The 25,339-nt window shown below is 41.9% G+C and overlaps 2 protein-coding genes across 7 annotated transcripts in view; both read right to left on the bottom strand.

Annotated features, from left to right (window-relative positions):
* Positions 1 to 5,098: 5,098 nt before the first annotated feature.
* On the bottom strand, positions 5,099 to 13,184 carry LOC308105635 (keratin, type I cytoskeletal 19-like). The gene is made up of 9 exons (XM_080456489.1): positions 12,858 to 13,184; positions 12,217 to 12,345; positions 10,276 to 10,358; positions 9,197 to 9,353; positions 8,342 to 8,500; positions 7,310 to 7,435; positions 6,435 to 6,661; positions 6,286 to 6,323; positions 5,099 to 5,937 (listed from the first exon to the last, which is right to left on the bottom strand). Exons 1-9 carry the CDS (start codon positions 13,104 to 13,106, stop codon positions 5,831 to 5,833), a joined length of 1,275 nt encoding a protein of 424 aa, XP_080312615.1. The 5' UTR covers positions 13,107 to 13,184; the 3' UTR covers positions 5,099 to 5,830.
* An 11,155-nt stretch (positions 13,185 to 24,339) lies between these two features.
* Positions 24,340 to 25,339, bottom strand: part of hap1 (huntingtin associated protein 1) — a 50,766-nt gene continuing 49,766 nt past the window's right edge. For 3 of the 6 annotated variants that reach the window (XM_080452010.1, XM_080452011.1, XM_080452013.1), the window contains one exon: positions 24,340 to 25,031. In XM_080452010.1, coding sequence (XP_080308136.1) covers positions 24,578 to 25,031 — 454 coding nt within the window. In that variant the 3' untranslated portion in view covers positions 24,340 to 24,577. The remainder of the gene's footprint in view (positions 25,032 to 25,339) is intronic. The other 3 variants (XM_080452012.1, XM_080452015.1, XM_080452014.1) reach the window with 3 other exon arrangements.

Raw genomic sequence — 25,339 nt, 5'->3', positions numbered from 1 at the left:
TGGATAAAATCTGTAGGAGTAATGTAAAAAAAATGGGTTTTGCACAAATCGGCCTCCTGGTGGCGCTATAACAGGCCGATGTGAAAAATTTGTGGCAGAGGTTCTGAATTGGCATCCAGGGAGTGTGTGCACAGTTTCGCAGTGACCGGGCCAACGGTGCCGGAGATTTGGTGGTAACGGACGGACAGGACACACACACGGACACACACACGGACGGACGGAGGGTAAAACATACTCTCTCGCCATGCCTTCGGCCTGGCGGAGACAAAAATGCAAAAGCCTTTATTAGATCATGGTTGACACCTACATGTTTTATTGCTCTGTTGCTCAGTTAACTTTATGGCTTTATAATTGCTGTTTTGTATAGCACTTTGTAACTTTGTTTTGAAAGGTGCTTTATAAATGAAGTTTACTTACTACTTACAACAAACAGTACAGTATGTCTTTTCGCCGGAATGCTTTTGAACTTTTTCCCTTGGGATTTTCGTCTTACTTTTGTTTACAGTAGTGAAGTTAACTTAGCCTGGTAAACCCTCCCTCCGTAAATCTCATTTCCATTTGATCCCTGGAATCAAATGGAAATGAGATTTCCGGAGGGAGGGTTTACCAGGCTAAAGTTAACTGGACAGTATTCAATTATTTAAAAAAAAACATTTCAATGAATGACAAGTAACATGCATAAACGCTGCCAGCAAATACTTTTTGACAGCAATTTCTGTTGCTCCCCCATCTTTTACTGCTGCTGTACAAAAGTATAATTCAACCCATATTACTCTACTGCTCTTTCATCACTGCTTCACTTCACTTCATCACTAGTGCAATGCCCATATACGGCAACGTGATGCCATTCAGATCGCACAGGTTCTGTAAAACTGCTCATCTGATCGACTTACTTCACAGCCTTGGTTCCTCAGCAGTATACCCACCAAGTTTGAAGTTGATTGGATAAACGGTTCTTAAGATATGGACAAACATACATACTGTACACGCAGAGATTCCTGACATTTATAGACGTTAACTGACTCCAATAAGAACAAACATATCTATATTATCATATTGCCTCCAAAATCATGTGTCTTCTCCTCCCCAACTTCTGAGCAAAACCATCGCAAGTACAGTTACAGTAAGTAAGTAGCCTTGGGAAACAACGGTTCCCCAGCCATGTGGCCCATAGGGCAGGAGCCTATTTCCTGTTTCTGTAGCGTGTGTGAGGCGGTGCATCAGTACATCCCCCACCCATGATGTACAAGTACACCATCTGGACATGCTATGTTGAGGGACTTACCCCCAATGCAGCCCTTGACGCTGAGTGCCAAGCAGGGAGGCATTGTAAAAAAAACAAAAGAACATTTTACCCACTCTAACCACAAGGCCACTGAGCTGGTCTATCACAAGTATTGGCAACACATTTTCCTCATGGTGCTTCCTATAGTGCTTCCCTGTCGTCTATGGTGCTTCCTCCTGTGGTGCTTCCCTGTCGTCTGTGGTGCTTCCTATGGCACTATCCTGTCTTCTATGGTGCTTCCTATGGTGCTTCCCTGTCTTCTATGGTGCTTCCTATGGTGCTTCCCTGTCTTCTATGGTGCTTCCTATGATGCTTCCCTGTCTTCTATGGTGCTTCCTATGGCACTATCCTGTCTTCTATGGTGCTTCCTGTGGTGCTTCCCTGTCTTCTGTGGTGCTTCCTATGGCACTATCCTGTCTTCTATGGTGCTTCCCTGTCTTCTATGGTGCTTCCTATGGTGCTTCCATGTCTTCTATGGTGCTTCCTATGGTGCTTTCCCATCTTAAAGTGGAGAGGATGAGGTGAGTCAGAGTCGGCTAAGACTTTGATATTTTATTGGGTTTCAACAACAAATATCATAATGGAATTACCATTCACTGAGGTAACTGATGACAAATCGGTTATTGTGTTGACATATCCGCAACATCCCCAGTTCATATTCTACCCTGGGGACCTGTGTTGGCATGTCCTCATCCTTGCCTCTCCTTTATTTCCTGTCTCTCCTGTCTTTTCTGTCTCTCTCTATACTATACTTTTCCAAATATGACAAATAAAAATAATCTTTTTCTATATAATTAGGACATGAATTATGTAATGATAGCAGTCCAGTTGCATACAGTGTGACACTGTATCGTTATTCCAGTTGTAAATAGTACTTTAAATTAAATGCCACATTTCAGGCTATAGATAGAAAACACGTGTGACAGTGTGACCTACACCAGTCTGAAATACTTATTACAGAGGGAGTCTGTTGGGCGCACTATTCTTCTTTAAGTGTGATGACTTCTGCTTTTTACAATTAGGCATGAAGTTTGACACTTGCAGGGTAAATTTGACGTGAGGTTTGTAATTTGTCAATCATTTTTAAATGCCATGGGTTCAGGTGAGGATCTCAATGGATGAAAGTCTGCGAATATGGCACAGAGGCATACATGCTATTTTACACTGATCACATCTCTTAAAGGTCCTTTTTAGGACACTTGAGTTAATCTAAGTTAATTTAATGTTCATTGCTATAGGGTTCCTGCATTATGTTTAAGCCTGCACATTATCAAAATGTACATACAGTACCTGTACTCATTCACTACAGCTGGAACAGTGGAGGATCAATGTGTGAACAGTACATCATGTGCATGGCATGTGCCCCACCCAGTTGCACTCTTTCTCTATTTGTACAATGTGGTTCCTAGAGGGCGAGCTGAGCAGAGTATTACTGTGTCCAGAACTGTCCATCTGTCTGACTGTCCAAGACTACTCTTGCAAACTACACCTGGGCCGATCGGAAAACAGAAAACATCAGAGATCCACTGATCAGTCTTGCCCAAATATGGAGTTCCACACTGACGTCATCGACATGTTATCAGAGATCCACAGGGAAGCATTATTGTCTCCGCCAGGCCAAAGGCATGGCGAGAGAGTATGTTTTACCCGCTGTCCGTCCGTCAGTCCGTCCGTCCTCCTGTCTGTGACCAGCTAATCTCCGCCACCGTTGGCCCGGTCGCTGTGAAACTGTGCACACACACTCCCTGGATACCACAGCAGAACCTCTGCCCCACATTTTTCAGATCAGCCTGTCATAGCGCCACCATGAGGCCGACTTTTGCAAAACACATTTTTGGTTATTACTCCTACAGATTTTGTTCAAAAAGCACGCAAATCGGTACACAGTATCTCTATAGTCATGTGATCAACACGGATCTGTCCGATTTTCCAGATTCCATCCTGATTGGCTAAGATTGGCTCCCAAAGTTTGCAGGATTGCTCCGTTTTGAACACAATGCCTCAAATCATGAACGCAGCTTGTGATTTCCGTGAAATTTCACACGCACATTCCCACTAGGCAGAGGAAGAAATGCCACCCTTTTCAGATTGGCCTGTCATAGCGCCACCAGCAGTCTAATTTAGCATTTGGAACAAAATGCCTCAAATCATGCATGCAGTGTCCGATTGCAGTGAAAGGCCTAAGAAGAAATGCCACCCTTTTCACATTGGCCTATTATAGCGCCATCAGGAGGCCACAACAACGTACCTGACCTGGCGGAGACCTGTGCTCCGAGGAGCACATTTTCTAGTTAGACCCTGTTCTGTTTTTGTTTATATAAGCCAAAGATCATTCCTGTGTAGCTTTAACATTATTAAATCTTTATAAAATGTGCAAAAGCTGTGGGAGGTGGGGTGACCGGGTGGTGTTAGCCTGGTAAACCCTCCCTCCGGAAATCTCATTTCCATTTGATTCTGGAATCAAATGGAAATTAGATTTCCGGAGGGAGGGTTTACCAGGCTAGGGTGGTGTAGCCATAGAGCTGAAACACACAGAGGCCTGTGTTCGATTCCTGCCAATGCCGTCTTGGCCTGGCACTTCAATTATAACTAGCAACTCTTACTGGTAGGTTGGGGCACCTGTTCAGTGGGGAGGGGATCTGTGGGAGATATTGTGGACCTCCATGTGCGTTACGCAATGGACTGTTAAGTGAAAAGAAGTGGCTGGCGAGCACCCTCCCCATCCAACAGGTTGGCAGCAAGGGGGACTGTTAGTAGACATGGTTGAAATCAGCAAATGACTACAGTACATTGTGGAGAGAAAACAAGAGAGGGAGGAGAGCCTAATAAATCCACTTGACTAGCCTACACTTGACATGAGAGTTAAATAAACACAGCAGAACTGCCTACAGCTGCAGAATCATACTTGGGTGTGACTGATTACTTTTAACTTTCCCTGTAACGATAAGCCATTTCATTCAGCAAAACCCCAAAGGAGTGGCTTTTGGGAAGTCAATCTTTTTTCTTTTTTTTAAAAGCACCATGTCTTGGCTTGTACTGTAGCCTATGTCACTTGATATATTAACACTCACTCCACCCTGCAGTGATGCATTTGTGAGTATGTAAAGACACCGATTTTCACACCGGAGAACGATCAATGGAATACCATAGACGTATGTAACACTAAAAACACTATAGCCAAAGGAAACACTATATGTCTTTTATAAAGTATATTGAGTATAATATGTATGTAGCCTATAATATGAAGGATAGAGTTTATCTGCAATGTAGGCTACAGTATGTGGTGGGTAGTGAGCCTGAACTTTATGGTAAAGGCCAGTGCTTTGCTTGTGGTCCTGTGTTGGATTAAACAACTCAGTGGTGGTCAGTAAGCCAAGTTTCCTAATGTCACTTATGCAACAGCAATCTGTTTTCACTCAGGAAATATTAGATCATCTTGTTCTCAAAGTGGAGCCAGGCGCCACTGTTGGGAGGGTGATGGTAAGACACAGGTGACCCCTGCTGGTCTTAATAGTAATACACACAGACACACATACAAGTTACATCTGGACAGAAAAATCCACCCAGAACACAAAAATAGTGATTAGGTATTTAAAAACATAAAACAAAAAAAGTAAAAGGAGAAGAATCACCTATGGTCAGCACCATCCATCTCGTCACCCCCCCCCACACACACACACACACACACACACACACACACACACACACACACACACACACACACACACACACACACACACACACACACACACACACACACACACACACACACACACACACACACACACACACAGAGAGAGAGAGATTGTAGAGTGTGCTGTGAATCAATATTTAATTACGATTTTCCAGCATGACGTATCGCAAAAGATGAATATCCTGTTCAGTAGGAAAAATACATGTAACACCAGTCTACGTAAGACCCCATCAGCAAAACATTGATGCATATAAAAGTATATACAGTACTTGCTGTAAGTAAAGCAATGCCATAACAATGGATTTTAGGTATCTATTTTTTACTAGATAGTAGATACTCTTTTCTGCAAAAATGTATTGATTGTATGGTACATAATAACCTAAAACTGTATCTGATACAGGTACCTATATTACAAAATTGTATAATATTATTACACAAACGTCCATAAGTTGCACATGTGTTTTGTATTCCTTATAATGTTTATCCAGTACATTTCTTGGAAACTCAGTTTGTAATGTTGATAATAGTCTAATCTAAGTCAAATACATTTTTAGGTACAAAACTCCATATAATGACATAGAATTGTCATAATGTTTGCAAGATTGATTTTACCCCACAGTTACAGTAGCACTGTCGTTATCATTTATTCAACCTGCTTCTCTTAATAGTTGCAAGCTAGCAAGAGAAGCAGAACTAACTTAACACAAATGTCAAGGCATCCCTTTAAGTTACAAAAGTGCATTTTACAGTTTGATGATTTATAGATTGCCAAATTCAAATTGCATTGCAGATGGTTGGATAGAAGGTGCAGTCATCCGACTCCTGTCATCACTGGAATACATGGTCACTGGTCACTCAATCTGTGTCACTTTGGTGTCCTCTGTGGAGGACACAACCTGTCCATCCACTATGTTCTCCACAATGGTCACCACTCTCCGCTCAACATGGGGCTTTCTCGCTGTAGACACAGTTACAGTACATCCTTGTTTAGATAATTTTTTGAGGAATTGCTGTCTTACGGGATGGGTTAGCCAAACGACACAGGTCATGAGTCAGAATTTGTATGGATGTATGGATGTATGAATGTATGGATGTATGGATGTATGGATGGATGAATGTATGGATGGATGGATAGATGGATAGATGGATGGATGGATGGACGGATGGACGGACGGACGGACGGACGGACAGACAGGTGGATGGATGGATGGGTGCATACAGGCCAGTTACAAGAACATTCTATTCATCTATTCATCATTCGATAGTTCATTATAAATGAACATATTTCTCCCATTGTCATGCTTACCTTCAACCACCATCACCTGCTCTTTTATCTCCACAACTCTGTGGAAAAACACAACGCAACAGCTGTCTAATCAGCAAAATACGAAACAAAAGAAATGAACACATCACTTCAAACCAGGGACCCGTGTCCTCCCCCTGCCCTGTTCTCACTTGGTATGCCGCAGTTCTCCATCCAGCAGTCTGCGGTACTCTGCGATCTCCAGCTCCAGCCTCATCTTGATGTCTAGGAGGTACTTGTAGTCTGTGGCCTGCTGCTTGATGCTGACAGTCAGCTGATGCAGCTCAGACTCCAGAGTGTTGATGGAGAGCTGCAACTGGCTGATCTGAGAGCTGTAATGACCACCCACATCGTCCAAGCTCTGCTCCAAGTACGATTTCTGCAGGGTTTGTAGCGCAAGTAGGGACAATAGTTGTGGATTAGCAGAAAGTATAGTAGAAGGTGTAGTAATAGGTGAGTAGAAAATAGAATAGGTGTAGAATAGAATAGAATAGAAGAGAATAGATCTTTAATTGCTATACCACAAAGGGGCAGGTAGAATACATTTTCACATTTTTCAGTATATACACATCCACCACGGGGGGGGGGGGCTTTTCTAGGACAGATAATTGGGGTACCACCTTCACTTTTTGCATTCTTTCTTCAGGAATTTCATTAAGGCACACATCCCAAATTTGGCCAATAAACCGTTCCATATTTGACAACATAATTACTCAGATCCAGTGCTGAATACCACCGATGTGTCCTGGGACAGGTAGACATTAACACAGTCTATACATTAATTACATTTATGGAAGGCAGTTGGTATAGTCTGATTTCCTTTGTGTTCTTTTTCTTCAGGTGGATGAGACAGTGTAAGCGGAGGAAAAGCATGATACACCGTAGATGCAGCGTGTGTGAAAGGGGACATAATAGTACAGTGCAATAGATACCAGTCTACAATATACAGTACAAATACAAGATAGATGCAGGAGCTACTGTATGCATTCCACGTTGCATCCACAGTGGTTCCCACAGGGTAATGTACCTTGGACAGCATGGCCTGTAGTTCTATCAGCAGACTCTGGTGGATTCTCTTCAGGTCAGAGAGCTCTGTCTGAGATGTCTTCACCTCTGTGGTGCAGGTGGAGATGGTGGTCTGTGTCACCTCCACCTTTCACACACACACGCACACGCACAAGCACACGCACACGCACACGCACACGCACACGCACACAAACACAATCATACAAGTATAGACAAACACACTGTTAGAGGATGTTTTTGCAATACTTATACATTTGCGTGTTGTCTAAATTTTCGATCAAGTAATTGTTTCAATCAAAGTTCTCAAGGAGCAAATGCACACCAGTGAGTCCTGTTAGAGGTGCCTGCTGGCCAACGGCAGACACCCAAATCAAGGAAAAGTCGGCATACACTCTCATAGCTCTCAATGCACAACTTTATTAGGACTAGAGAACGATAAAGGAGGAAAAAAACGATCTAACGTTTCGGGCAGCAAGGCTGCCTTCTTTCATCCACACCCACTCTGTCGTGTTATCGTTCAGATCAGTCACAATGCATGTCCTTAATAGAGACATTATTACCACTGCTCACCGTGCCTTTCTGAGAAAACCAGTCAGAGGACATGTAGAGATGCATAAGGACACTGTGTGAAAGCAGTGGTTATCGAACAATCCTCAAGGACCACCCACCCCACCTCCTCATAAATATGTATAAATATTTAACATTAATGATCCTAAAGCTGGATTTATACTTGGTTGCATGCTGGTGTCACGCGCCGAAAATAGCATAATGAATGTGAAAGCAGAATGTATGCATGTGAGAGCGCCATAATTAATTTTGTCTTGTACAGCCCCTTATAGTAGACACAAGTATGTGCTCTCAAACACACACACACACGCACACGCACACACACACACACACACACACACACACACACACACACACACACACACACACACACACACACACACACACACACACACGTCAAACCCGTCCCACATACATGGATACCATAACAGGAGAATTATTGCTCTGTTGTTGATGCCCATCTCACCTGAGTCTGGAACCATTTCTCGAGTGCCCTATGGTTCTTCTGGACTATGGTATCATACTGCTGTCTCATCTCAGAGATCACCTGGGCCAGGTCAGAGGACTCAGCACAGTCCACTTCCACATTCACAACACCGTGTTGTGTCCGCAGCGAAAGCCTCTCCTGCAACAAGGGAAGAGAGGGGTTCATTTGATTAGAGGTCACATATTTTTGTCACTTTGGTTCCTTGAAATACGGTCAGGGGAAAGAAATTTGCTTTATTAACAGGTTGTGATGCACAAAATGTGAGTTTTTCCTGTGAAAACTGCTGTAATTGGTGAATTTAAGTGATTATTCAATACATGTCTTATAGGCAAAATGAACCACCCACACCAAGAGATGGCGCCACAGTGTTTGACAAAGCAGGAGTTGAACTGGGGCCTAAGGGTTCTTGCATCCCCTAGTGGCAAGTCTTATACTGTGGTCCAACTTGATAGATCCAACCAATGTATGTATAAAAGATACTACTACTACTACTACTACTACTACTACTACTACTACACTACTACTACTACTACTACTACTACTACTACTACTACTACTACTACTACTACTACTACTACTACTACTACACTACTACTACTACTACTACTACTACTACTACTACTACTACTACTACTACTACTACTACTACTACTACTACTACTACTACTACTAATAATAATAATAATTTCTATTGTTATTATTATATAAAAGCAATTATTATGTATGTACTACGTACGTAGACAGACAGACAGACAGACAGACAGACAGACAGACAGACAGACAGACAGACAGACAGACAGATAGACAGATAGACAGATAGATAGATTGATTCACCTGTTCATGGTTTCTCTTGATATCGATCAGATCCTCTCTTAGACCCTCGATCTGGGTCTCCAGGTTACTGTGGGCCAGAGTCATACTGTCCCGGGCACTCCGCAGGCTGGTAATGTCTGCCTCCACTATCATACGCATGTTCACCTCTGTCTCATACCTACATTAGAGAAATGTAAGGGACGGCTGTAGGTAAAGTGAGCACTAGTAAAATCATGCTGTTGTGCTGTGAGTGAGTGCTCTCTCAGTATTTACACAGCATGATATCTAAACCTCAAACCTCATAACCTGTGAACTTTAAAACATGCCCGTAATTCCTGCTGTTTGTGTTTATAGGCCCCAAAATGTTTTATTAATAATGGTTACACAGTAAAGATTAGGGATGGGAATCACCAGGTACCTCATACTATTTTATCACAATTCTTGAGCCATCATGAGTCGAAGAGATCATGATTCTTCGATATGTTTCTTGGGTTGACTGCCATAAAGAGTTGCAATCTAAAATCCGTAATTTATTTATTTTGAACGAAAACTTAAATCAATGAATTGTACTTTGTTTTAGAACAAATGTAATCGCTCAAGACAAATTCTGCAAAAACAAAGGGGGAAAATATTTTTTTCTTTCTTTTTTTCTACCGATTGGGTTCCAAGTTTGGAACAAATTAAACATTTAAACCTAGATCCATGTTGATCTGTTTGATCAACATGAATTGAAAATAAATAAATATGTAAGAAATAAATGTATTTAGCCTTTTTTGGGGGTTGAGGGGAAAATTGATTCAGCGCAAGATCATTGATACAGATCAAATGCCATCAAGATCTTATGCTGAATCAATTTTCCCCTCAACCCAAAAAAAAGTCTAATTGAATTTTCCATCACTCCAGTAAAGACACAACCTCTCTGATGACGAGTGTCCCCAATTGTTCTTTTTGACACCTTTTTCACCTGTCTTTTCCTAATGTGCATCGCCTGACTGCTTCCTCCATATCTGTATGATTTATCTAATAAGGAAAAATGTGGACAAAACAATTAAAACATATATTATAATTACTGTGTAATAGTGCAAAAAAGATCACCCTACTTATTCTTGAAGTCATCAGCAGCCAGTCTGGTACTGTCCACCTGCAGGATGATGGAGTGCTGCTCCAAAGTCCTCCTCCGGATCTGGGTAAGGGAAGAAAAATACTAATAATCCACATGATAGATGAACAGCTTTTCAAAATTAAAAACAAACTATGATATGTTGACATATGTGCTTTTAAAAAATAAATTGCAGACTGTATTCACTACATTTTTGAGGTTTTCTCATTTTAGAGATCTATCTGACTCTGTCAGCCTTCTGTATCATATTTTTATTCATATATTTCAACTCAAGTCAAATATCACTAGGCAAGGAAACCCATTGTAAGTAGCACAGCTTGTTGACTCTGACGACTATAGTGACATGAGGCACATAGGCATTATACTGTACAAGGAATGACTTTAATTCATATAATTATCTAGAGTACATACCCAAGGTCTCTGGGTGTTACGCCTGTAGGGTCTGAAGCCACAGTAGTTATATGAGCATCCATCAGTGGATTACTGTCATGTCATTCTACTGTATGTAACCTGTCACATTCCCCCAAAATCATCATGTAGGTATAATGTATTGGTATGTTGAAGGAGCAGTTCTGTTTGCTTTCCTTAACCACTTAAACCTGTATACTTCGTTGACCGGAGTCTCCCAGGGGTGTCTAGTAGGTATGTCCCTGCCTTCTTCCTCCTCTACAGCCATCTCTTTGCCTAAAATAGCCGATCTACAAGCTCGCAACGCGTTGTGCCGCATTGTGAGTTGTAGATGTATTTTTGCAGAATGTTCGCCCCATTGTAGGAATGCTAGGGTGCATGTGGTTAACCATTATTAATGTGATGGCTTAAAAAAACACACAAAAAAACTAAACAAAACTAGAAAAAGTGCTCCTCAGAGCACAGGTCTCCACCAGGTCAGGTAGGTTATTGTGGGGCAGCAATGTTTATGGAATATGAAGAATCAGACAGATCCATCTTGATCACATGACTATAGAGATAATGTGTACCGGTTTGCGTGATGTTTGGACAAAATCTGTAGGAGTAATATAAAAACATTTGTTTTGCAAAAAATCTGCCTGCTGGAGTCTATAATAGGGCAATGTTAAAAGGGTGGCATTTGTTCCTCAACGTAGAGAGAATGTGGTTGCAAAGTTTCACCACAAACGGACGTTGCGTTCATGATTTGAGGCATTTTGTTCAAAACAGGTCACTCCTGCAAACTTTGGATGTCAATCTTAGCCAATCAGGATGGAATATGAAAATCAAACAGATCCGTTTGATCACATGACTATAGAGATCATGTGTACCAATTTGCTGATTTAAAAAAAAACATAAATCGGCCTCCTGGTGGCGCTATAAAAGGCAGGGCAAAGGTTTTTCCTTGGCCTCTAGGGAGTGCACATACAAAGTTTTACACACATAGGTGCAGTTGTAGGTAAAATCACAAATCGGCCTGTTATAGCACCACCATGAGGCGCTATAACATCTGCATTATTTGAGAAATTTTATTCAAAACAGAGCACTCTCAAAACTTTGGAAGCCAATCTTAGCCAATCAGGATGGAATATGAAAAATCTGAAAGACCCATTTCGTTTAAGGACTGAGATACTGTGTACCGATTTGCATGATGTTTGGACAAAATCTGTAGGAGTAATATACATTTTCTTTTGCAAAAATCGGCCTCCTGGTGGCGTTATAACAGGCCGATCTTAAAAATTTGAGGCAGAGGTTCTGCTCTGGCATCCAGGGAGTGTGCCTGCACAGTTCGCTGTGAACAACGGTGCTGGAGATTAGCTGGTCACAAACAGACGGACACACACACACACGTTTGACAAATGTTTCGGTATCCTTTGTTAAAATATTACAAATCGATCAATCGATCTTGACAGACAGACAGACAGACAGACAGACAGACAGACAGACAGACAGACAGACAGACAGACTAGGCTACCTGTGCACGCAGGTCGGAGATGGTGCTGAAGAAGACAGTCTGGTCATTGCCTTGGGGTGCTTTCTGCTCATAGTAGTACTCTTTGATCTTCTGCTCCAGGCTCCCATTGGCTGCCTCCAAATTGCGCACCTGCATGCTCAAAGACAGTGACAAGTTAAATCCCATTTAATACATTCATGGTTCATTGCCAAATTTGCCATGATGATCCCTCTAGATTTCAAAGTGGAAGGCAAGCGATTAACCTCACACAGTGGCTGGGCTGGGTTGGGTATGCTACGTTTCAACAGGTTATTTTTTCTTTTACCCATTAAGATTATAAATAATGTATTGGAACAAATTCACTGGCAGACCAATGGCCTTTTTGTTAAACTGATTCAAAAGTTTAGAATTGGCCAACATATAGCCTGGACTAGAGATTAGCTGATTAGGTATCTGACAGCTCTGGTCCATAGTTAGAAGGAGAGAACTCCATCTAACGCTATGGACCAGAGCTAGGTAGCCTATCTGACTACAATTTTACACTCTCCAACATTGGGCTAAATAAAACAAAATGTCTGGGTAGAATCACTATCACACAGTGTTAAGCTATTGTTGCCTTAAATCAAGAAAGCACTTAAACTCCTTAATGGTTATTAGCCTACCTTCTCCAGGTATGAGGCCAGGCGGTCGTTGAGATTCTGCATGTTTAATTTCTCATCACCACACAGCAGGGCGCCATCGCTGAATGATGATGGAGCCCGGGAGAACATGGAGATGTGCCCCACCGCGCCCCCGTGGACACTGCCGGGCGCACGGCTGGTGGCCGTGCGGGACATGGTGCCACCTCCACCGGACGCACTGCTGCTGCTCCAGCTGCGAGTGCTGTAGCTACGAGTGATGGAGACAGGCATGGCTGTGAGAGTGCGAACACACCTTCGAGGTTTGGAGACGATGAGATCTGACAGACAGGTAGCCGACCTGCTGTGTCAACGGACGTTTTATAGAGCGCCAGGTAGAGCCAGATAGGGTAGGCGTCACCACTCATGGGGACCAAAGATATGTTTGGTATGAAGATAATGGTTTACTCCGTTGCTAGACCGTCGGCGACTCAAAAGACTTCAGAACTGTCTGACAGGTTGTACATCTAGTATGGCGACTTAGTATAGGATTAAAATTGAAGCATAATAATTCATAATTAAGCCTGCTTAATAATAGCTACTTTACCATCAAATCAATCATTGCTTCACAGGGACGTTCACATGTCTATTCTTGTGTGTGCTATTTTTTTCTCCCACATGTGGGACAAATCAACAACTTGCACAAAGTCGTTTCTAAATGTCATGTTGATTTCAATGTTTTGCATGGGCAATTTAATTATGAACTGTTTTCTTTGCTTTAGTGTTTCTTTTTAGTAGGCTACTAAAGTAGGCTACTTAGGTTACTTACATGTGTTGTTGAGTGTGTAATTTCTTCTCTTTCGATTTTATTTATTTATTTACATTTAAGCATTTACCTGTTAGTGGCTGTTATCCAAAATAGACTTGAATGCATTTATACTTGGGGCAAGCATCATACATGAAATACCCAGACCAGACCAGATGTATTGTATGTGGTACAAAAGAAAGAGGGATAGTGCGGACCCTCATTTACACGAGCTCTGTAGCCTACAGCAGTGTTGTGATTGTTCTTTGTCAAAAATATATATCTCATCTTTTTTTTCTTATTTTGCAAAGAACAATAACAACACTATAGAGCACATGTAAATGACAGTGTCAACAAGTGTTGGAATGTCATGATTATGAATGTCGCTCATATCATTCACATATCTCACCCCTGCATCTCCTCTCCTCTCCTTTCTTCCTATTTATTTACTTTTCATATTAAGATATGAACAACATAGCCTCCTTAAAAGCAAGTGCACATACCAAATTGTGCTACTTTTGAACAAATAATGTCACACAAACACAGATACTGCACATCCACACACACACACACACACACACACACACACACACACACACACACACACACACACACACACACACACACACACACACACACACACACACACACACACACACACACACACACACACACACACACACACACACACACACACACACACACACAAAAACAACAACAACAACAACAACAACAACAACAACAACAACAACAACACAACAAAAACACTTGCCTACTCCGGCCCCTCAAACATGCACCCACAGTCACGCACACATAACCTGTTACAGTAGATGCACAAACATAGTCTCTTACCCAACACTCAGAGGCATGCACACATACATACACACACACACACACACACACACACACACACACACACACACACACACACACACACACACACACACACACACACACACACACACACACACACACACACACACACACACACACAATACAGAAAGATATCTGGATACATCATGACAGATGTCCGACACAGATTATATAAAGTATGCAGCCTTATTACCTGTAATCTGTTCCACTGTGTGTCTGTCATTTAGTGTGCCACACACAACTGACACATACAGTACAGGAAAGATGTTCTAAAGCCTTGCTACTGTATTTAAACTTCATGACCTTGCTTATATTTTCAAAGTGATGGTTAACTCCCATAGTTACTTAGCAGCCAAATTCAGCCAAACATACACCATGCAAAACAAAATAAGTATTGATCTCATCCAGCAGCCTCTGAAATGTTTTAAGCTAAGATTTCTATGGGATGTGTGTGTGACATTAAGCTAGGATTTCTGTGGGATGTGTGTGACATTAAGAGGCAACTGATTGTCACGTCTCACTGTTGCGTTCTCATAGTTTTACGCTGGTATTGTGTTCCTGTCCTTTCAGTCACTTTGTGTTTTCTTTGGAGAAGCTTAAGAAATGTTTTCTCAGGAACAGACAGCAACAAAAGGATTAATGTGCACGCTAATGTTTTTTTTCTCTTCTTCGAGCATGTCTGTCTGTGAGTGCTTGTGTGTGTGTGTGTGTGTGTGTGTGTGTGTGTGTGTGTGTGTGTGTGTGTGTGTGTGTGTGTGTGTGTGTGTGTGTGTGTGTGTGTGTGTGTGTGTGTGTGTGTGTGTGTGTGTGTGTGTGTCTGTCTGTCTGTCTGTCTGTCTGTCTGTCTGTCTGTCTGTCTGTCTGTCTGTCTGTCTGTCTGTCTGTCTGTCTGTCTGTCTGTCTGTCTGTCTGTCTGTCTGTCTGTCTGTCTGTCTGTCTGTCTGTCTGTCTGTCTGTCTGTCTGTCTGTCTGTCTGTCTGTCTGTCTGTCTGTCTGTCTGTCTGTCTGTCTGTCTGTCTGTCTGTCTGTCTGTCTGTCTGTCTGTCTGTCTGTCTGTCTGTCTGCCTGCCTGCCTGTCTGTCTGTCTGTCTGTCTTTACACCAGACTACATGTCCATATCTATTTGAAACGTATTCACATTAAACAGAGTACAGATTAAGTAAGATTCACATGGAACTGTGAATGTGTGTTCTTCACACACTCTACCATACCCACACCCTCTGACACACACACACACACACACACACACACACACACACACACACACACACACACACACACACACACACACACACACACACACACACACACACACACACACACACACACACACACACACACACACACACAGAAATACTTTCTTAGGAAAATCATATAATTGGAGGAATGTTATCTTGGATCATTATCACTACTGCTTTCTCACGCACAACCACACCATAACACAGTGCTACTAGCACTCACATTTCCAAACAATAACTCAGTTAGTGTTTGAACCATTTAAATGATCAATTACTAGGAGAACATTGCGTTCCCATCACTGTCATAAATGTGCAGTTACAATACAGTTCACTGGTGTACCATCAATGTTTCATGGTGTCACAGGTGATAGATAAATTCTTAGACTTTAGTTGCCAGTGCTCATTGCTCATAATGGAGGAGGGCTTAGAATAAAAAAAAATCTGGCTTGTTGACATATGGACAGTGGTGGAAAAATTACTCAACCCCAGTACTTGAGTCAAAGTATACTCTATACTATGTCAAATATGAATCAACTGCAAGTGAACGTTGCTCTGTTAAAAAGTACATGCTTTAAAAAAATGTAAAGTATTCAAAAGTACATTACAGAGTACACTTTATATAAATGTACAGTACTTCTGTATTGAAATTCCGACATTTTCTATCATCATTATCAAAGATTTTCACGAAAAAAAGTTAATAATATTGAAAATAGCTGATTTACAAGCTCACAACACGTTGTATTGTGACACATTGTGAGCTTGTAGATCGAGTTAAAAGTACAATATTTGTACTTAAAGGGCAAGACCACTTTGGTAGAGGTTCAGGTTGTGTAGTTACCTTGCCATGATGTAACTCCAAAGGTGGACAAGAAATACAAAATAATTGCTCCATTGATTAGAAATTGATCATTCAAAATATGCTCCTCATTGACTTACATTGTACGGTAAAACAGCTCTCAAAGTCACTCTTTTAGCACATAAACAAACACAAACAAAGTTGATTCAGACAATATAGAACAACACCAAACCCAGTACTGTTTTTTTTTAAATAAAAATGTCAACTTCCTGTTGATTTTGCCATTTTTAATAAGTAGAAAACCTGGACTGGATCCGCGGATCCGGATCCAGGTCTTCAAATAGTAAAATCAACAGGAAGTTGACATTTTTATATAAAAAAAAAACAGTACTGGGTTTGGTGATGCTCTATATTGTCTGAATCAGCTATGTTTGGGTTCATTTATGTGCTAAAAGAGTGACTTTGAGAGCTGTTTTACCGTACAATGTAAGTCAATGAGGAGCATATTTTGAATTGTCAATTTCTAATCAATGGAGCAATTATTTTTTATTTCTTGCCCACCTTTGGAGTTACATCATGGCAAGGTAACTACACAACCCAAACCTCTACCAAAGTGGTCTTACCCTTTAAAGACGGGGTGCCGTGATTTTCAGTGATCCCCCCCCCCCCCTAAAACATAATCATCAGGTATTATGGTTATACTAGGAGGAAGATTTTTTTCAAAAAAGTGTACAGAAATAGTTAAAATTATGTTTTTATGTGGACACGCCTCCAGTTCATTAAAGGGGAAATCCACCCATTTTCAATATTTAACTATGTCATTAATATAGCATAAAGGAGTTGTGTGGAAATAAGAAAAAAATTTAAAAAAAATTAACATTGCAAAAAAATTTAACATTGCAAAAAAATTAACATTGCAAATTACACTGTGATGACTCATCACAGTGTAATTTGCAATGTTAATTTTTTTGCAATGTTAAATTTTTTTGCAATGTTAATTTTTTTTTTAATTTTTTCTTATTTCCACACAACTCCTTTATGCTATATTAATGACATAGTTAAATATTGAAAATGGGTGGATTTCCCCTTTAAGTATACCTGGTTCTCACCTTAGCACCTCCTCCACCACCTTAGCACCACCCACCTGTCCTAGTCCCTCTTCCTCCTCATGCCCACACCTGTTGTGTTATGATAATGAGGGGGAGGGTATGTTTTTACTATGTCACTAAAGCGCTGTTTCTCTATTGGCATGTTTGACCCTCAAGGTTTCAGCCTCCAGGTAGAAACTCAAAATAGTCAGAGAAGACGTAAAACACCATAAAAACACCACCAGGGCGCTTAATGAAGTTCTATCAACCTCATAGACACATGAAAAACAGAAAAAGTGCAAAACCATGGCACCGACTCTTTAAAGGGATACTTCACTTTCGGGCCGGGGACACATTTAAAAAAAATATTAAAAATAAATGAAAAAAGTTATGGAAAATTCATGGCCCCCTCACGACACGCAGTGTCCTACTAATGTGTGAGGGGGCCATGAATTTTCCATAACTTTTTCATTTATTTTTAATATTTTTTTTAAATGTGTCCCCGGCCCGAAAGTGAAGTATCCCTTTAAGTACAGTACTACTCAAGTAAATTCATTGTTACTGTCCATCGCTAGGTGGCTATTGTGTGTTCACATGTGAGACTTGTAGGCTACTGACGTGATGCAGGCAATAAAGACGTCAAAGAGAGATGGAAATTTGAAGAAGCAATAAAAATGATTATCCAGATAATAGAAATACTAAAAGCAAAAAACCTGTGCATGTGACACGTACGGTGTCTCTCCAGTGCAGTGTGTGTGTGTGTGTGTGTGTGTGTGTGTGTGTGTGTGTGTGTGTGTGTGTGTGTGTGTGTGTGTGTGTGCGCGTGTGCGCGTGTGCACGTGCGTGCGCGTGCGTGCGTGCGTGCGTGCGTGTACTTGTTCTGCCATTGTGAGAAGAATCTCAGATTTGCGCGCTTGTGTGTGTGTGTGTGTGTGTGTGTGTGTGTGAGTGAGAGTATGTGCATGTATGCGTGCATGTGTGTGCGTATGTGTGCGCGCATGTGTCAATCAAATCAAATCTCACATAATTATGACTTCCTCCTGTCTCTTCCTTTCATGGTCTTCATTTTATTTTTAAACTCTTCATTAAGACACATTTACTACTTTAATAGGCTACTGTCCTTTTATTAATAAGAAAGAGGTGGATTTAGGAATATGAGGCGCGTAAGCTGATCAGATCCAGATTAAATGCAGTAAGTCAAAAACAAGTGCATGTCCGAACATATTTGACTCCCCGTAGATTATGTGCTATGAGGATTTTAAATAGCCCCAACTGCACATTTTGTACTCCAAATGTTATTGGTACCTTTTTTCACATGGTTTGGGAATGTCCAAATGTTTCCTCTTTTTGGATTATGGTTGCAGCTAAACTGTCATTACTTTTGGGAACGGATAATAGGATATCACACCTTCTCCATCTGTATTTATCTTAAATGATGTGTCCCGGCTACACCTGAACTGCACACACAAGCGCATCTTCTATGCTTGCTTAACGGCGGCAAAAAAAATGGTAGCTACGAGGTGGAAACCTCCTCATACCCTAACATTTCGCCAATGGGCTTTAACGTTTTTAGATATTGTTTATTTAGAACTGTCAACGGCGAGGTTACATGGAGCAAGTGAGAGGAATGATATGTGGTCTAACTTCGCAGATAAGCTTAAAGGCTTGGTTTAAGTGTTGTACACAGTGTTGTGACCTTGCACAGGTATAGGCACGGTGTTTGGCTCTTGCATTTAGAGACATTGTTGGTCCGGGGAGGGGTGGGTGGGTTTATTATTATTATTATTTGTATTATTATTTTAATTAACCTTCTGTGTTGTTTTTAGCGGTGCCAGCCGCTCTACATTTGACCGTGTCTGTGTGTCCGTCCGTCCGTCTGTCCGTATGTTTGTGGACGGCAAAGATGCAACACATGCAGCACTTCAAGAAATGCACACAAACACACACACACATACACACACACAAGCCAGCACTGCACACGTGCGCGCGCACGCGCACGCACACACACATGCACACGCACGAGCGCACACACACACACACACACACACACACACACACACACACAGAACATGCGGTCCTGTGAGGTGCACCGTTGCAACACATGCGCCACTTAAAGACATGCACACACACACACACAAGCCAGCACGGGCGCACCATTGCAACACATGCGCCACTTAAAGACATGCACACACATGTACAAGCCAGCACTGCACACGTGCGCGGGCGCACACAAACACACACACACACACACACACACACAAACACACACGCACGCGCGTAACATGCAGACCTTCAAGGTGCTCCGTTGCAACACATGAGCCACTTAAAGACATGCACACACACACACAAGCCAGCACTGCACACGTGCAAGCCAGGACTGTACACGTGCACACGCATACACACACGCACACACACACACACACACACACACATACACGTAAAATGCAGACCTGCGAGGCGCACCGTTGCAACACATGCGCCACTTAAAGACATGTACACACACAAGCCAGCACTGCACACGTGCAAGCCAGGACTGCACATGTGCGCACACATACACACACGCACACACACACACACACATACACGTAAAATGCAGACCTGCGAGGCGCACCGTTGCAACACATACGCCACTTAAAGACATGCACACAAACAAGCCAGCACTGCACACGTGCAAGCCAGGACTGCACACGTGCGTGCACGCACACACACACGCACACACACACACACACACACACACACACACACACACACACACACACACACACACACACACACACACACACACACACACACACACACACACACACATACACACACATACACGTAACATGCGGACCTGCGAGGCGCACCGCAGCTCCGATCCGCACCAAAATTGCCAGCGATCTGCCATCACAATAGTCACACCTGGAACCACGTGTGGCACCCAGGGGGCCCGCCAGCACTGCACACGTGCACATGCACACGCACAAACACACACACACCAATTAAATAACCTCATCAAAGGCACCGCTTCCTTCACACAGGGTGTGATTTTTAAGTTGTGTATGTGTTTGTTTGTATCTTGTTTTTGTTGAAAAATGTATCCATACAAACATAATTGTATTGCTGATATTATAATAAAAACAATTGATAACAAAAAAAATAAACAAGTGCATGTGATGTGTTGAGGATTATTTCCAGAGAAGGGTGTGAGTGATTTGCATGCTGCCTCTGGTATTTTAACTATGTGCCACTGTATAGTCAAATCTGAAAATCTGTATAGGCTATCCATACAGTGACATAATACATACACGCAACAATATAGCTTATGGTGCAGTTTCCTCTCTAACCCTATTTACCCTGGTATAATATAATAGTACTACTTTCCAGAATAAATGAGTGAAGAATGGTCACTACAGACCTATAATCTTACTGACACACTGAGCCATTGAGAAGCATCTGCCTCAGCCTTAAAACTGAGAAGGGTTAGGAAAACTGACAAGGAAAACCTAATGTCATTTTTCTGACTGCTCCTTCGTCCATTTTGAACTGACTCATTGATATGTCTAAACAAACAGCACTAAAATATTATTGAATTTCTACAGTAAACGCATCGACTCTTTTTTATTGTCACGCAGTGCAGAAGAAATGACTAATTTACAGGTGAGTGAGGAGAATATTGATGGATCCAGAGGAAAGATTGAGTATTGCGTCATTCCTTTTACGCACATCCTCTCCATCTAAACATTTCCCAATCAATCAAGGCCTGTATAGTGAAAATTGTTATCAGTTGTTGCTTTTAGGAAGCATTACTCACACCAATGTTGGGAGTATAAGAGGCAATACTCTCAACATGCACCAGAACCATCTCACTTCTCTGACTCGACCTCGTAGAGATTGAACACTTCCTTCAAAAGGGCACTACAGTAAGTCTGTCATTCTTGTCATTTAAGAAAAATTTGGTGGAACATTCATGCTTTGGTTGTGCAATTCAGTTATTTGCTTGGTTATGTTATATTATAATTAGCAGCCAACAATTTTAACACTAAAGGCATATTGATACAGTATGAATTACTATATCTTATATTTTCCCCAATCTTACTTTCCCTCTTATACAGATATGGCAATGAAAGTAATTCTTCTTCTTGCACTTGTGGCTGCACTGCTTCTATCCGGAGAGGCACTTCCAGCATCAACCTCTTTAAATGGAGGCGTTCAAGAAAACAGGATCTTGCCACCACAACACCTGTCCAGACAGCAGCCGTTCAGAAGGGAGGGGCCCGTGGCCGTCCAGACGCGCCCGGTCCGGTCACCTGTCTCTCACCGGCTGGCACAGCTATCGGAGGACGAGCGTGAGGTCATGACCAAACAAATTATGAACGGCATTTCAGGTATGCAGTCATCCTTTGTGAACGTGGGTGTGAAAATGTGAGAATGTTTTGTAGGCATCTTTGTGAGTTTTAATTGTATTTATATGAATTTATTGCATGGTGTGTTGACCGACGGTCAAGTCCACATGCAACTCCACATGAAGTCAGAGTGCATCGTGATAAAAAATGACATTTGAGACCTTTTTCAATGTGTTTTGAATTCTTCTGTTTGGTTTATGTAGGCATGTTGTGTTCGCAGTGATAATGAACTCTGACTGCATGGCTGATCAGGACTACAAGGGCTGGGTGGACTGGGGACGCCGAAGCACTGAGTGACAGCTGATAAGACATAAACATCTCAGACGGAATGCATTTTGTCTGCCGTCAAGCTCTGTGTTTTGCTTCCAAATAAATATTTCACATTTTAACACTTAAAGTCTAGTTTCGTTCTGTTTATAGACCATGGTGTGTGTGCTCCACGCACGCACGCACACAATAGTTCACCAAGTGATCCAAACATACAAATGTGTACTGGGTGGAGATGCATGTACAGTTTTAATTCACAGGTGGTACAATTTATATCCACATTCACACAAATATACAACTGTGAATCTAATAGCCTATAATACAATTCAGCACACAGGAGTCCATTTTGTCATCTGAGAAACAGCAGTTTGGTTGATTATCATCTCAATACAAATCATAATAATCTGCATTCAAGACCTTTATTCCCTTTTTATTCCGTAGTATCCTATGCCTTTTTTGCCCTACTGTTGATTGTCCAGAAAGCACCTAGTGTCAAAGCATGCAGTTTTAAATAATTAGGACCTCTCATTTCTTAATAATAATTTGCTCATATTTACATGACGCTCCCACTCATAAACTGGGAGAACCAACCTTGAATGCCCGTCCCAATTGTGATTTCATTTCAGAGAGGATAAGTGTGTATATCGTTTGCTATAGCGAATATGTTGTTGATAAAGCAACCAGAACCAGATGACTTCCTGAAATGTTCTGGTGAGGTTCGTGTTTGCGAGGACTGAAAAATACAGTACAGGTGTACAGTACTGTACTGGGTATATGTGTAGTGCAACGGCTTCCAAGGTGCAGTGTCCTCAAGGTTACTCAGTCAAATCATGCAGCCCTACAAAGGCAAACAGCAGAAGCATACTTTGTTTGCTTGTTTGTTTTAAATGTCAAACACCATGACAAGAGTTTAAATGTCTGAGAAAGAAAATCTGCTAAATGGTATCTATAGCGCCCACTTTCGAGCCAAAATTGCACAGTAAAATCCTCAGTGTTAATGAATCCATTTGTAACTCAAAGTGTATGGACCCTTCCAGGTCCATTTGGTAAAATGTATACACTCAAGAGTTCAAATAACACTGGATTTTACTGTGTACTATTAGTGGGATAAGAGGAGACGTTGAAGTCATTCTACTCAGGTTAACTATTCACATGGTTTCTGTTCTTTGGCTTTGCAGGGCAGTATTGCTGTATTCAGTGTTGTGTGATCTCAAGGTGTATGTTTAAGTGCTTGGTGGGACCTTATGTGCAATACAGTATTATGTGTACATAAAAAGTGTCCTTAAGCAAAAACACAGACTCGCTACTGGCTCACTCATTATAATAAGAGCCTTGGCTAAATTCAAAATGTAAATGGACACAGATTTACAGTATGTACAACGTACTTCATTCACTGTATAGCAGCTCATAAGAGTGAATTTCAGTGCATTTCAAAGCATGTTTTCAGTGTGACAGCATCAGCAGTTGTTTTGGTATGTAAAATGACAATAATTTAGCACAACTACAGTAGTCTAATGGATTTTGCTTCAAATTACAACTTTGTTACACACAAAGCAATGATACTGTGATTACAGTTGAGTTTTTCTTCTTTTTTTTACAAACTCGAAAATTGTCGAGGAGCACTTTTCCCTTTTATACAGTGTGAAAAACATTGTTTATTTTCCCCATAAATGTTTCTGTTGCTCTTATAAAAAGTATATAATAACGTGTTGCTGACTTTCTGGTACTCATGGTGAGGTGACAGTCCTGAGATGGAGGGCTCACATGCGCACGCACACACACACACACACACACACACACACACACACACACACACACACACACACACACACATACATCATGGCAATCCATCTACTGTACAACAACTCTGTAGAAAAGAACCGAACTGTACACAACTTAACCCATTAAGACCTGAAGCCGCTTCAAAAAAGAATCTAAATCCTAACAGTTTTTCTGAATAAAAAAAAAAAAAAAAAGTTTCACGATTTTTCAAAAATAGCAGATCTACAAGCTCATAGCGCGGCACTCGTGCCGCGCTATGAGCTTGTATATCTGCTATTTTTGAATAGCCAAAGAAATCTAAAGTGACACAGATGCGTTCCAGGTCTTACCACACACACAAACTGAAAAGTATGGCTCTAGGTATGATCTCTTCCGTTTCCATGATGATGCCACTGAGGGCTTGGACCCTCTCACTGAAAATGCTCAAAATGGCGATTACACATGGCAGCTAGCTTAGCTAGCTTAACGGTTTGACGCAAAGTCACTAAAGGTGAGTCATGGAAACTGGGGAGGGAGGGGGGGTCTATGTCATGGGGGTGGGTGGGGGCTGACCACCTCACTCTCCCCCCCACTGGTGCCCACTGTCCCCCAGGCCACCACTTGGTGGAGGCCCAGGCGCTGTAGCTTCTCCACCAGATTGAAGCTGAAAACGCTTGTTGTCCTCATTTGGTCTTCCTCGTCCTTTGAGGGCATCGACCATATGCCTTTTCCCGTCACCATAGGGTGGGTCAGGTTTGTGTGGTGGAAGGTGGAAGGGTGTAGGGGCTGCTGCTGCTGCTGGTGGTTGTGGTGGTGGCAGGTGGAAGCGGAGATGCCCTGTTCCTGCAGAAGCTCCAGGAGTCCCAGTGAGGATGTGGTGGAGATGGAGGTGGGGGTGGGGGTGGGACGTCCTGGGTGGGGGTCAAAGGGCTGCTGGGAGCCAGAGGAGGTGGTCACATGCTCAGTGTTCCCACAAGCTGATAGGCTGACAGCGGGAAGGCTGCTGAATGAGGAAAGGCAAATGAAAAGAATGAAAATGTAATTTCGTCAGACCACAAAAATGAGGACGGGCAATCACTTATCAAATCAGTCATTCTGGTTAGTTCAGTTCATTGACAGAGTGAGTATGGTTGCTGTACGTGAGGTTAAACATAATGTTAGTGGGACTGGTGTTGGTCATGCTGCATACCTAGAAAAGGCAAAGATGTTAGAACAAGATGTGTTAATGTTTATAATCCAAGAAGGGAGGTTTAACAACTCAACAATGGTCGGCAAAAGGTTTAGTACTGTTGCGGAGTGGAGTGGATGATA

Source organism: Gymnoscopelus braueri (assembly GCF_963280865.1).
Source record: "Gymnoscopelus braueri genome assembly, chromosome: 2".
Classification (NCBI taxonomy): Eukaryota; Metazoa; Chordata; class Actinopteri; order Myctophiformes; family Myctophidae; genus Gymnoscopelus; species Gymnoscopelus braueri.
The sequence above is the reverse complement of the archived record's forward strand: the minus strand, read 5'-3'. Positions and strand labels throughout refer to the sequence as shown.